The 11921-nt window shown below is 43.3% G+C and overlaps 1 protein-coding gene across 4 annotated transcripts in view; it reads right to left on the bottom strand.

Annotated features, from left to right (window-relative positions):
- Mtmr3 (myotubularin related protein 3) overlaps positions 1–11921 on the bottom strand; it is an 80017-nt gene that overhangs the window by 5956 nt on the left and 62140 nt on the right. For all 4 annotated transcript variants that reach the window (XM_055623887.1, XM_055623888.1, XM_055623889.1 and 1 more), the window contains 8 exons: positions 10113–10318; positions 9303–9434; positions 8677–8788; positions 6365–6560; positions 5359–5544; positions 4554–4724; positions 3188–3333; positions 831–2229 (listed from right to left, as the gene is read on the bottom strand). In XM_055623887.1, the coding sequence (XP_055479862.1) occupies positions 831–2229; positions 3188–3333; positions 4554–4724; positions 5359–5544; positions 6365–6560; positions 8677–8788; positions 9303–9434; positions 10113–10318 (2548 nt within the window). The remainder of the gene's footprint in view (positions 1–830; positions 2230–3187; positions 3334–4553; positions 4725–5358; positions 5545–6364; positions 6561–8676; positions 8789–9302; positions 9435–10112; positions 10319–11921) is intronic.

Below are 11921 nucleotides of genomic sequence, written 5' to 3'. Positions count from 1 at the left end.
CCCTTTGGTTGGAAAGTTACTGGATCTGGGATGACAAACCCAGAACCTGCCTTGTGCTATCAGAATCATTAAAGAAGAAAGCCCCTCTGGGAATCCAGGAACCCTGGTACTCTCACTTCCAGCCACCAAGCCTCATTAGTGCTAAGCCCTCAACAATGCTTAAAAATAAAAATCAATCCCTTCTCTCCATTTCTCCTGCCAGCATCTGCCACAGAATGGGGCCAAACACTTGTTCAAAAAGAGCAAAGTTCTCAACGCTCCCAAAGTCTGGGAAAGCAGGCAGCTTACTAGTGAGTCTGGCAGGCTGACCAACAGGATCAGCACTGCCCTACAAATACCATTATCAATAGGTATGTAAGCCCATCTAAATATACAGTATTTTACTTGGGGGCAGAGTGAACTGAGACAGGTCTCAGTCTGTTGCCCAGGTTAGCCTGAAACTCACTATGTAGCTCAGGCTGGCCTCAAACCTGTGGCAATGCTTTGTCTCAGCCTCAAGTGCTGGATTACAGGCATGAGCTACAAAGCCTGGCTGACACAGGACCCTCTGAAAAGATCCGATCCCCATGTCATGCATGTTAACTCCCTCCCTTTCTCTTAACTGCTTAGAAGGGAATGAAAAGCCAATACAGCAGTAAAGAGGCAGACTACTGTCTCCATGGCCAAGGCCCAAACAGCCTCTCAACACTCTCAACATGGCAATTTAAGACCTATCTAAGACCTTTCCAAAATCTCTTTCAATAACCATGCATTGGGTGCAAAGGGTTATTTTGCCAGATTCTGTGTGCCATCTCCTTGGACAGCTTCAAAAGAATCATGACCTAACTTACCACGTCATCTCCAAAGTCCCCATTGAAGCGCAGAGAGCTGGTCAGGTACTGGCTCTCCAGGCGACTCTTCAACTCCTGGACTTGTTTCTTCAAGGTTTCCACCTCCTGCTGGTGGCCCGACTCTATCTGTCGCAGGCGCTGTTGGATTGTGTCCGTGTACACAGGCATGCCATCATCATCCAGATGGCTGCGGGATGGCTGGTCAGGGCTGTTGGTAGTGGACGGCCTCCCTGAGTGGCTGTTCAGCCACTTGTGGTGCAAGTTCCTTGAGTACAAGTGAGCAGAGCTGCAGCTTGTGACAGATAGCTGGTGGCTCAGTGAGTCCTTATTCCTCCCAGCCTCCCCATTGGCACAATGCCCATTGGGTGTGGGGTACTTCTGAAGGGTACCAAACCCTGCAGGCTGTTCTGAGGCCTTGTTTTCAGTCTCTAGGGCACCGTTGCATACAACTCCCTGTCTACATTTGTCTAACGGCAAGGCACAAGGAGCCCGCATCAGGCTGAGGGTGTTGCCAGGGGATGAAGTCCTGTGTAGCACAGAGTCCCACTGGGGCCTCTCAGCAGACCTGGGCTCTGGTGTCACAGGAAGCATGTCCTTGCCACTGAACCTACCGCTACCTGCCAGGCAAGGTCTGGGATGGAGCTGGGGCTCACTTTCTGACTTCACTTTATCTTCTAGTAACATGTGCATAGAGCTGTTCACGTGTGGTCCTCTTGTCTCGAATGGAACTTGGGAAGGCAGCAGAGAACTAGAGTGTGAGGTACCAAGGCCAACTTTTGCATCTACAGGGACAGCAGGAGCTACATTCTCCCTGTCCTCTGCAATATGCTCTACTTGAGGCTGCTCCACAGAAACTTCCTGTGAGTCCTCTCCCCTGAGAGGAGCCTGGAGTGAATTAGAGAGAACATTGTGCCCATCCTGCTGTTCAGGAATACCCTGTGAGAACAAAGACAGGCTGGGGTCTAGATGGCTTCTTAGAGTATCATCATCCAGCTCTGGTTCTTGGTAAAGTACAACTGAGCCCTCGGCTGCCATCCCGCTCTCCTTTGCTAGGAGTGCCTCCTCTCTGACCTCTGGCACCTCAGTGTGATCCCTGAGGGCAGGCTCTTCTGCCCCACTCTCCTCTTTGGTAGCCTCTTGCAAAATGTTCTCCATCTGCCCTTCAGCCACACCAGCTGCCACAGATAACTCAGCACCTCCAAGCAGCCTGCTGGGCTTCCGCAGACTCTCCACAGCAAGTGCCTCTTCTCCAGAGCCAGCAAAGCTGCTCAGCTCCAGTGAGCGCCCGTGTTCCTGCCACTTCTCATTCAGGCTGGGGTCACTGCTGCGCCGGCTGGCCAGAGGCACCGTGTTGTCGCAGGCTGTGGTCAGATTGTCAAATGATCTAGTCTTGGGTAGGCTAAAAGAAAAGGGTTTGGGGAAAATGAGAATCTTAGAGGCTATTCAGAGGGCCACAGGGGACAACAGGTTTTAACTAAGCCACTGTCTCAGGCTCAGAGGGGCAGTGCTCTCTACCAGCACAGTATGCAGTGCCCTACTGCCAGTCCCCATCCCCAAATAAGCAAACAGCATATACTATCTCTAAAAGGCATTCTTTTCTTTTTTTCCTCTTTCCTTTCTTTTTTGATTTTTGAGACAGGGACGCATGTATCCCAGCCTCATACTCTCTATATAGCCTAGGAATGACCTTAAACTCCTGATCCTTCTGCCTCTACCACCAATGTGCTGACAGTACAGGAATATGCCACCATGCCAGGTTTATAAGGCACTGGGGCTCAAAGCCAGGGCTTCATGCAAGTATTCTACCAGCTACGCTGCATTTGCAGCCTTCAACAGGCATTCCTCAGAATGCTCTGTGCCTCTTGGGTAGTGGCAAAATAACTTGCTGGCTCTTTATACTATATACTTTAAGTTCATTTACTATCTATTACTCTGACCTTAATAAAGCATATTCAGATGTGGCAAAACACTTTCTCTCATCTCACAGCATCTGAATTTCAAGCCTCAGAAGACCAATCAGGGCAGGGATGGGAGGCAGAGAGCATAAACCGGAGTCCACAAAGACGCCATGAATGTGCTCCATCAGGAAAAACTGCTCAAGGCATGTGGTAGCAACAGACCCAACTCACTTCCAGAAATAAGGCTTACTATCTTTCTTAGTGGTTCATGCCAGTAAATCCAACACTCACATCACTACAAGTCTGAGGTCAGCTTTGGGGGTGGGGAGGGAAGGAGAAGAGATGAAAGGGAGTAGGGAGAAGGTGGGTGAATGGGAGGGAAAGTGAGAGAATACCACAACATGAGAGAGAGTACCACCACAGAGGACCTGGGTCTTGTGACATCAGCTCTGGGCTCACCGGCTCAGGGGAGGATCATCGGGGCTGGTGCCTGGGGCTGGGTATGGTGCACAGCTGTCATCCGTGGGGGTAGATGGGGATGGGCAAGGAAGGTATACTGCACTCCACAGCATCAGATTCCGCACATGGCACACAGGGTATAGCACCTGAGGAGAGGGGGAGGACACATGTTTATGCAGGTCCTAACAAGTCTCTTAGACATGCCTAGAACTAAGGAACAAGAACAAACACATCCGGGTGGGCCACTCAACACAGCTGTGTCACAGATCAACAAGGAGGTGACCCCAGTAAATGAAGGTTTCTCTCCCAAGAGGACAGGGACAGAAGCAGGGTTTCTGTTTGACAACACTTTTCACTTAAGGACCTCTTGTGAGCATGAAAATCTAATGGATCCTTTAAAGGTCGACTTCTTATTAACTATCTCTGGTGATCTCTACTGAATGACTGGCTTTCATCAGCTTGATTTACTGCATAAGAACCATTCTGTTACACAGTGAATGTCTGTTTCCCTGAAGCTTGGCTTCAGTAGAAGCTGTCAAACCTGCTTTACAGAATCACCTAAATTAATCATGTGAAAATAAGGAGCACCGCCCCTCCACCCCTCAGTCACTTCCCCAGCAGGCAAAGTGAAGGAAGAAAGGAGAAACACAGTGGGAATATTTTTTTTTTTTTTTTGACTACTTAACTGTGATAAGTGCATTGGCCAGGAAAGTAATACAACCTCTGACAGGCAGGCTTGCCTGGACTTCTAAGGACTTAAAATACATCCAACAAAGGGAGCACCAATACATTTTGATCCACAAATGTATTCCCTCTCTTTCTTTAGTAAGCAGAAGGTATTCTTATGAGGGGACAAAGTCTTAAAAGACTTGCCAGCTCTCCATGTATGAAAAGAATCACAGACCCATGCCAACATCAGAAAGAGTTCTGTGTTGAGACAGAGCTGCAGTGGGCATCATTGCTGGTTTGTGGGAGAGTAGCAGGAGCCTTCTGGCTGACCCTTCTTAGCTGTACAAGACATTTGAGATGGAACCTTAGTGCCTTTTCCTCTGGAGAGCAGAAACATCCCAGGACTACAGTGAGCTCTGGAGGAAGTACAGGCAATAATTCATGTCTAAGATGGCAAAGCAGAGATGTGCTTTATACCAAACAACCTTGAGCCCAGATTGGTCATTGGCAGGTCAGAGCATTATCAAAAGAACAGGTTTTTGCACTGACAGAATGGTGGAAAAAGAAAAAAAATGGAACCAGGACCTTGAGACAGCAAACACATTTTCACAAAAATAGGCACTACTCAAACCAGCTCCCAGATGTGCCCCAATCTCAAATTCCTTCTGATTACAGAGACAGGCTAAAGGGTACATACGGCTTCTGACTGAGATGAATACAGTAGGTTTTTGAAAGCCTTGTTGCCTGCTCGAAGAAGCGACCACACAGAGCACGTCCGTTCCTGAGTCTGCTTTTCCCCTCTCTCCTTGGCGTTGTTGCACAGGAATGTTCCAAAGAGGCAGGAATAGGTATGCTGTACCAGTTTCACCTGCACAAGTCCAATAAGGCAAAATCACACAGTGGAGTACATGGTCTCAGGAAGGAGGTCAGCCCTGAACAACTCACCATGACATCCTGAGAAGACTTCAGCTCACTCAGGGATGTAGGGCGTGTGTGTACAGGCAGTTAACATAAGGCTTCCTCTTCACAGTTACCAGACCCCAACCACCAGCACTCCTATGTCAAAAACATGCTAATGCAGGAGGCATGGTGGAGAAATGCTGAGCCAGCTGAGGACAGGGGAACAAGGGGCTGAAACAGCAAGAGTACATCTTCTATGAAAGAAGAGGAAGCAGGAAACATGGCCGACAGCATTGGTAGAAGGACTGAAGGGGAGCATGGCACATTCAGATTGTTTCTATTCTAACTACTTTTTTAGACATAGATTTTAGAGGCCAAGTTTAAAACAACTCTATGTTTACAGAGGAAAACCTGGTACACCTAGATTCGTTGAGTGAAAAATAAAATGCCTGTTAATGGCCATTGCTTTTAAATAAAGCAGTCACTCCAATTAAATTCGAAAAATGCACAGTTTTGTGTGAAAAATGGCCCACTAACTTGTATCAACATGCCCCTAAATGAAGGTGACTCCCAAAATGTAGAATCATTAAGTCCAAACTCACAAGGAATGCTTCATTGAACTCAAAAGAGCAAGGAAATTGCCTCTGAAGCTGATGAACACAGTCAAGCCACTGCAGAAACACTGGGCAACGTTCATTCAGATCGTCCGAGTTCTCCCCATGGCCACATCGATCAGCAAACTTATGGCCAAAATCCAGCCATTCCATCTCCACAAGGACTTGGAAACCCTTCAGGGAAGCACGGAGGAAAGATCACTTCTGCAGTACTGTCTTTTACCTGTGGCATCCTGAGTCTTATGTCACCAATAGCATCTCCTTTAACAGTCTCCTGGTAAATCCTCTGGCCCAGGCTCAGCACCAAAGCCTCTCTCCTTAATGGCTCACATATTTACACAAATGTCTCAGTTCACCAACTCCATTCAGTACTCACTTAAAGGACATTGGCCATCTATCTAAGTATTTGTGTAGCCTCTCTCATTTACTACATAAATGCTACCTGCCTACCCAAATTTCTCTTCTATTAATTTCTTCCTTTGATGTTACATTTACAAAGCCATATTTGTAAAAATCCTTCCCCAGCACCAATTTTTATAAATATTTGTATTTTATATCACTTTATGCTTTTGTCCTTCTATCTTCAACTCAACAATGGTTATTTCTGAAAAAATATTTCTCTCAGAATGCTATGCAGTTCTGCCTAGATCCACCAGTATACGCGTGTGGATGTTCTTTTACAGAAGTGAATTTCCCTGAGAAAACCTTTCCCAGTAGAAAAGGTGGAAAAAAAAAACAACAAAAAAAACAAAACAAAAAAACAAAACCAAAACAAAACAACCCCATTTCTATATCCTCAATGCCTGCTATCCAAACTGCTCCTCTGAAAGAGGTAAAAGAGATAAGCATAAGGCACCTAGTCACACAGCCCTAAGCAATGGAAGCATGATTACAACAAACTGCACTTTCTTTAGACCTAACTTTTGGTCCTAAAACTGATCACACACTTTTCCAACCTATCCTGAAATACTCAATTGTCCTCAGACACACTCACCTCTATTGTTCGGTAATAAGGGTCCAGCAGGAGCTTAGCCAATGCCACAATCTGGGGAGTCCGATCCCAGCCATCTGAGCAATGCACTAGCACTGGTCGCTGGTCACGGTCCACAGCATGCACCACAAGAAGTGCTGACTTCAAAAGCACAGACAGGTGATGCAGCCATTTTGTGCTTTCAAGAGCGGAAAGCCAACTATAAAAGGAGGGAAGACAAGGAAACACTGATTTTTATGATTTTATGGCATCATGTCCAAAGCCTGTCAAATTAAAAAGCAATTCCCCAAGAACTTGGTCATCTAATAAAGCATGCCCAGGTAAGAGAGTCAAGCTCCACAATCAAGAGAGGACAGCTTTAGAAAAAGCAAAACTGTAATAAACAATGCCACAGTGTCCCTACAACTTTTTTAAAAAGACATATCTTTAATTTTTAACTATGCATGTGGGAAGTGGTCTTATATGTGAGTACAGATGCCTAAGTACATACTTAGGCACAATATTGTTGAGTTAATTCAGAAAGCCCCACCCCACACACTTAAAAAAAAAAAAAAAAAAAAAAACTTTAGGGTTTATCAGATAAAAAGAATTCCACCCCACCCCAACTATGTTAACATTTCGTTTCCACACCAACAATTTCAAAAACTAAATCAAACAAATTCTAGTTTTTTCCCCATATGTGGCCAGATTTGTAGTTTAAGGCTACAAGTTTAGCCCTTCAAACACTGACAGAGAAGGATTAAGTAATTCTGTCCAGATCTCTGAAGCCTATAGGACAAAGCTGGTCTACTAAAACCTGAAGAAAGAACATGAACTCTGTTAAGAGTCTATGAAAGAGCAATCTTTCTCGCCAGGCATCAAACAGCAGAACAGGTGTACAAGCCCTGTTCTTCCCAACTACACTGTGACTCAGAGGCTGACACTCTGTCTTCATCATTGTTGTACTCCAAGCTTTGCCCCTAGAATACAGAAAAGTCCTTCTATTTAATGAATTATAAGTTTGTCATAGGTAAATTCAATTTAAAGATACCATACCTCCTAGTTAAATACACTTAAAACACTTTTCTGATGGGTCAGTTGTTTTTTCCTCTTTTGTCTTAAAAGAAATCAAAAGGCTAAGAGATGGATAATTATAAATATAAATGATATGTATAATTATAAATATAATAATCTCCCTGCTGCTGACGAAGCAGTAAATAAGATGTCAGTGGAGGGCCCTCCTGACCCACTGATTAGCTATGAGCCAGCAGCTATAAGGTCTATGAACTACAACATGATACTGGTATGTCAACAATGGACATGCTAACTTGAAAAGGGGTGGTCTCACGAAGTCCCACCTCCGTGACAAAGAACTGTGTTGGAACTAGGCGATGCTAATAGTGAGAGAAAGTCTTCCTTGGAGATGAGCCCCTCTAATTGATTCTCAATACCAGATGGCCAGACCTGAAATCATATACATACAGGTTTTGTGTGCATGCGTGCATGTGTGTGTGTGCGTTTGTTTGTGTGTGTGTGTGTGTGCGCGCGCGCACACACACACACGCGCATGTCTTCACAGAAAGATATGCCAACTCACAGCAACTGTTACTATAGTACTTCAGGGACCAAAGAATTACACCGTTTGGGCTAAAAATATGGCAGAAGAGAAAAGAAGGGGTCTCATGAAAAAACAAGAAGTGTTGCTTCTGTTCTGAGGACTGAAATCTATTGTGTGCTGCACATCTAAAACCCTGTGACAGATGTATCAGCTGGGTACCCTAGACAAAGGACTTCAGGCCAACTAAGGAATAACAAGATTGGGAGAAATCACCTTCCCAAAGGAAGAGCCTGAGCAGGTCATATTTACATATTTAGAAATATGCATACATATGACAATAATTAAATAGAGGTCATAAATTTGAGAGAAAACAAGTGGGAGTGCATGGGAAGAGCTGGAAGAAAGGGAAAAGTGACATAATTATATTTTAGTTTTAAAAATAAAATTAAAAAAAATCTATAAAAGAACTGAACTGTTTGTTCCATGGCTCATGTTCTATGCTGCAGAAAGAAAAAAAAAAAGCAAAAAACAAAAACAAATGAATGAATGAATGAATGAATGAATGAATGAATGAATGAATGAATGAATAGATAAATAAATAAATAAAGCCAGGTCCTAAGCCAGGAAGAATATCCACAGGGACTGAAAGTATAACTGAGGTTCACTAAAACACAGAAGATACCTCCAAACTCGTTTAAAAACAAAACAAACAAACAAACAAACCAGCAACACAGCAGTAACAGCAAAAGAAGCACACAAGTAAAAGCCAAGGCCTTACTTTCCAGGATCTGGCATCTGTGTGCACAGCAGTCGCAGAGACTGGAAACTCCTCCGGATAGAATGGATGTTTGCCATTCCCATGAACACAACTTCACAGTTTGGATAATACTCTGGAGAGAGAAACAAAAAAATAAAAATAAAAAACAAAGACACAAATACATTCAATTAAAAAAAAAATCTCACTAGGTAAATTTAAAAGCAGCAAAGTGGCAGCACTCAAATAGTATGGACATAACAGATTCAGAAAGGGCACCTTACTAGAATTCTGTAAGTTACTACCTAAGTTTGACCCCCACTTTTCTAAGAACTCTACAGGGAGGTGGCAGGAAGCTAGTGATTCATATATGCACTGTGTGAGACAAGTGCTCTTAGAAGCACAGACTGAGAAACAGAGCCTCTACAGCAGCACCTACAGACCTGTGGGGAAAGCTCAGCTTTCCTACCACCTAAGTTTAGCACACAGGAGGAAGATGGTCTACACCTCATCCAAAGCACGTGAATGTCAAGGGCCCAAAGAGATGCCCTGGCTTTCTGAATGCAGACTGAAGAATGCGCCTAGCCATTTATTTTAAATCAAGCCTAGGCTGCAAGGACAGATGATCAAGGGATACATCATGCACTCACCTGGGCACTCACAGCCTCCTCCTTTGGCTCGATTTGCCACGGCTGCTGCATAGGAGCGTGCATCTAAGATCAAAAGCTTCTGCGGCTGGAGAGCTAAACTTTCTGCTCCTGAAGCATTTGACAAAGAGGAATCTGCAGACATCAAGAAGGGGATAAAAACTAAGCAAACCTAGCTCCCCTAGAACTGTGAAAAACTAGTACCAGAGGCACAAATTACAGTAAAAACAGAACAAGATGAACTCAAATCAATGAAGCCCCCTTGGCCACAGCCTGGAACACTGACTTGTTTTCAGTCTATCTTCTGTTATGCCTTCTGATTAGAAATTGATAAGGATTTATTTCCCCAAATCAAGTCCCACAACATATGAAGACCCACATCATCTAATTTCTTACTCCCATTCCTACCCCTACAGTTCTTTCCTAAAAGTAGGTATTTCTCTCCATAGACTGGAGAAAACCCAAGTCCTCATCACAAACTTCATTCTTGTCGAAATGGCAAAGAAGACAACATCAGGCTCTTAAATCAAGATTTAAATAACTTTGCCACTCCTCAAAGCTCACGAAATTCTCTCTTATAAAAGTAACTTTATAGTGAGGTGTGATAGCGCATGCATGTCCCAACAATCAGGAAGCCGAGGCAGGTGGTTCTTTGTGATGTCAAGGCTAGTCTGGTCTATATAATGAGTTCCAGAGTAGAGACACTGTCTCTAAAGACCCAAAGTTAACATACTTTTTAAAGGAAAAGCCACTTTAAGAAAAGCTTCCCAGGTGCTTTTAAAAACTGCTGCATGGGCCTAGAGAGCCCCTTACCGAACTCGGCATCAGAAAGATCTCCTCCATTGGGAACATCCCGACAACTGTTCCTAGTGGAAACCCTGTTGACACTTGACTGAGAGTCAGAAGCGCAAGCTTTGGCCACTGACTGCACCAGATGCTCATCATCAGCATTTCGCCAGCCCCACCAGCTAACCTCCGGCTGTCCGCAGCGAGCAATGACCGCTCCATTGCTCTGGTGCCTGTGTGGAGAAAATAGACAGTAAGTGTACTATTTCAGGAGCCCCAATCTGATGTTCATACTCACATAAAAGGTATGGTAGTTGATTGTAAGCTCTGATGAATAGCTTGACACTAGATAGATACTGAATTGGCTTCAAATCCTTGCAGTATTAATAGGGAGAGAAATAAATAACAAAACATACACAACTATCTCAATTACTATCCCATCATAGTGTTCTCTGTAAAGTTACCAACATACGATAAATGAATTCTTTAAGGAAAATGAACTAACACTAACAATTTAGATATTCTGAATCTTTATTTTGGGGAATTTAAAAAAAAATCTATGAATACTACACTAATTCTACTATATTACATAATTAAGTACAAATACCTCATTTCTGATACTGAATCCAACACACAGTAGATGCTAAAGTACAGAACAATTGCTTTGCCTCACTTCTGATGGTCCACTGCAGTATCCATATCTCATTACTGTTGGCTTGAGGATTCTTTTCAAACATGTCCCATCCCTGCAACTGGAACATTCACCTGGCCCATAGTGAAGTCTTTTATGAACTTCCCAAGATGTCATGAGTCACAAGTTATTCTTACTATGGATACAGCAGTCAATGACCCAGCCAATGACCTCAGGCTCTTAGAAGGAAGAAATCACAATCCCAGTGAACTATACTCCAACAGATCCTTTCCCAAAGGCAGAAAATATTCTTATAGTCTACTCTGAGACATTATTGAAATCTTAGGTATTTTCCAGTATGTCACTTACAAAGTTGAAAAAACGTAATATTTACTAGTAAAAAACAAATAAAGGTCAGACACATGCTGTATCAAAATCAATTAGAATGCATCACATCACAAGCCCATCACAAAGAACATATATTGTAAGAGTCTACTTACATGTCTAGAGAAACAGTGTATTACTGAATGGAGCAGTTGGGGAAGTAAGGAATGACTGCCAATTTGAGTATGAGGTTTCTTTCTGGGTAATGAAAACATACTAACATCGATTGTAGAGGTGGGTTATATAACTCTAAATGTAATATACCAAAAGGTGCACAATTGTATTGGCAGCTTAAAGCTTTAAGTTATAAAAGTAATCATCTGGCTATGAAGATGGAGAGCTCGGGGCTGGAGAGATGGCTCAGCGGTTAAGAGCACTGTCTGCTATTTCAAAGGAACCGGGTTCAATTCCCAGCACCTACTTGGCAGCTTACAACTGTCTATAATGCCCATTCCAAACGATCTGACACTTTTACGCTAATACACATAAAATAAAGATAAATAAATGAATATTAAAAAAAAAAAAGATGGAGAGCTCAATGGGTGAAGCACACACCTGAGCAAGCCTGGTACCCTGCACTACTGACTCCACAAAGTTGTATTACATGTGCTGTGGTACGTGTGCCCATATATATCACACACACACACACACACACACGCACACACACACTTAATAAATCAACAAATAAATACAATTTTATAAATCTTTAAAAAAAAATTTTGTTCTATTTTTTATTTCTGGTGTGTGTGTTTTTTGTTCTATTTTTTATTTCTGGTGTGTGTGTGTGTGTGTGTGTGTGTGTGTGTGTGTGTGTGTGTGTG

The sequence above is a fragment of the Psammomys obesus genome, unplaced genomic scaffold, assembly GCF_907164565.1.
Source record: "Psammomys obesus unplaced genomic scaffold, mPsaObe1.curated_primary_1811, whole genome shotgun sequence".
Lineage (NCBI taxonomy): Eukaryota > Metazoa > Chordata > Mammalia > Rodentia > Muridae > Psammomys > Psammomys obesus.
Note: the sequence above shows the minus strand (reverse complement) of the source record. Positions and strands in the feature narration are given on the sequence as shown.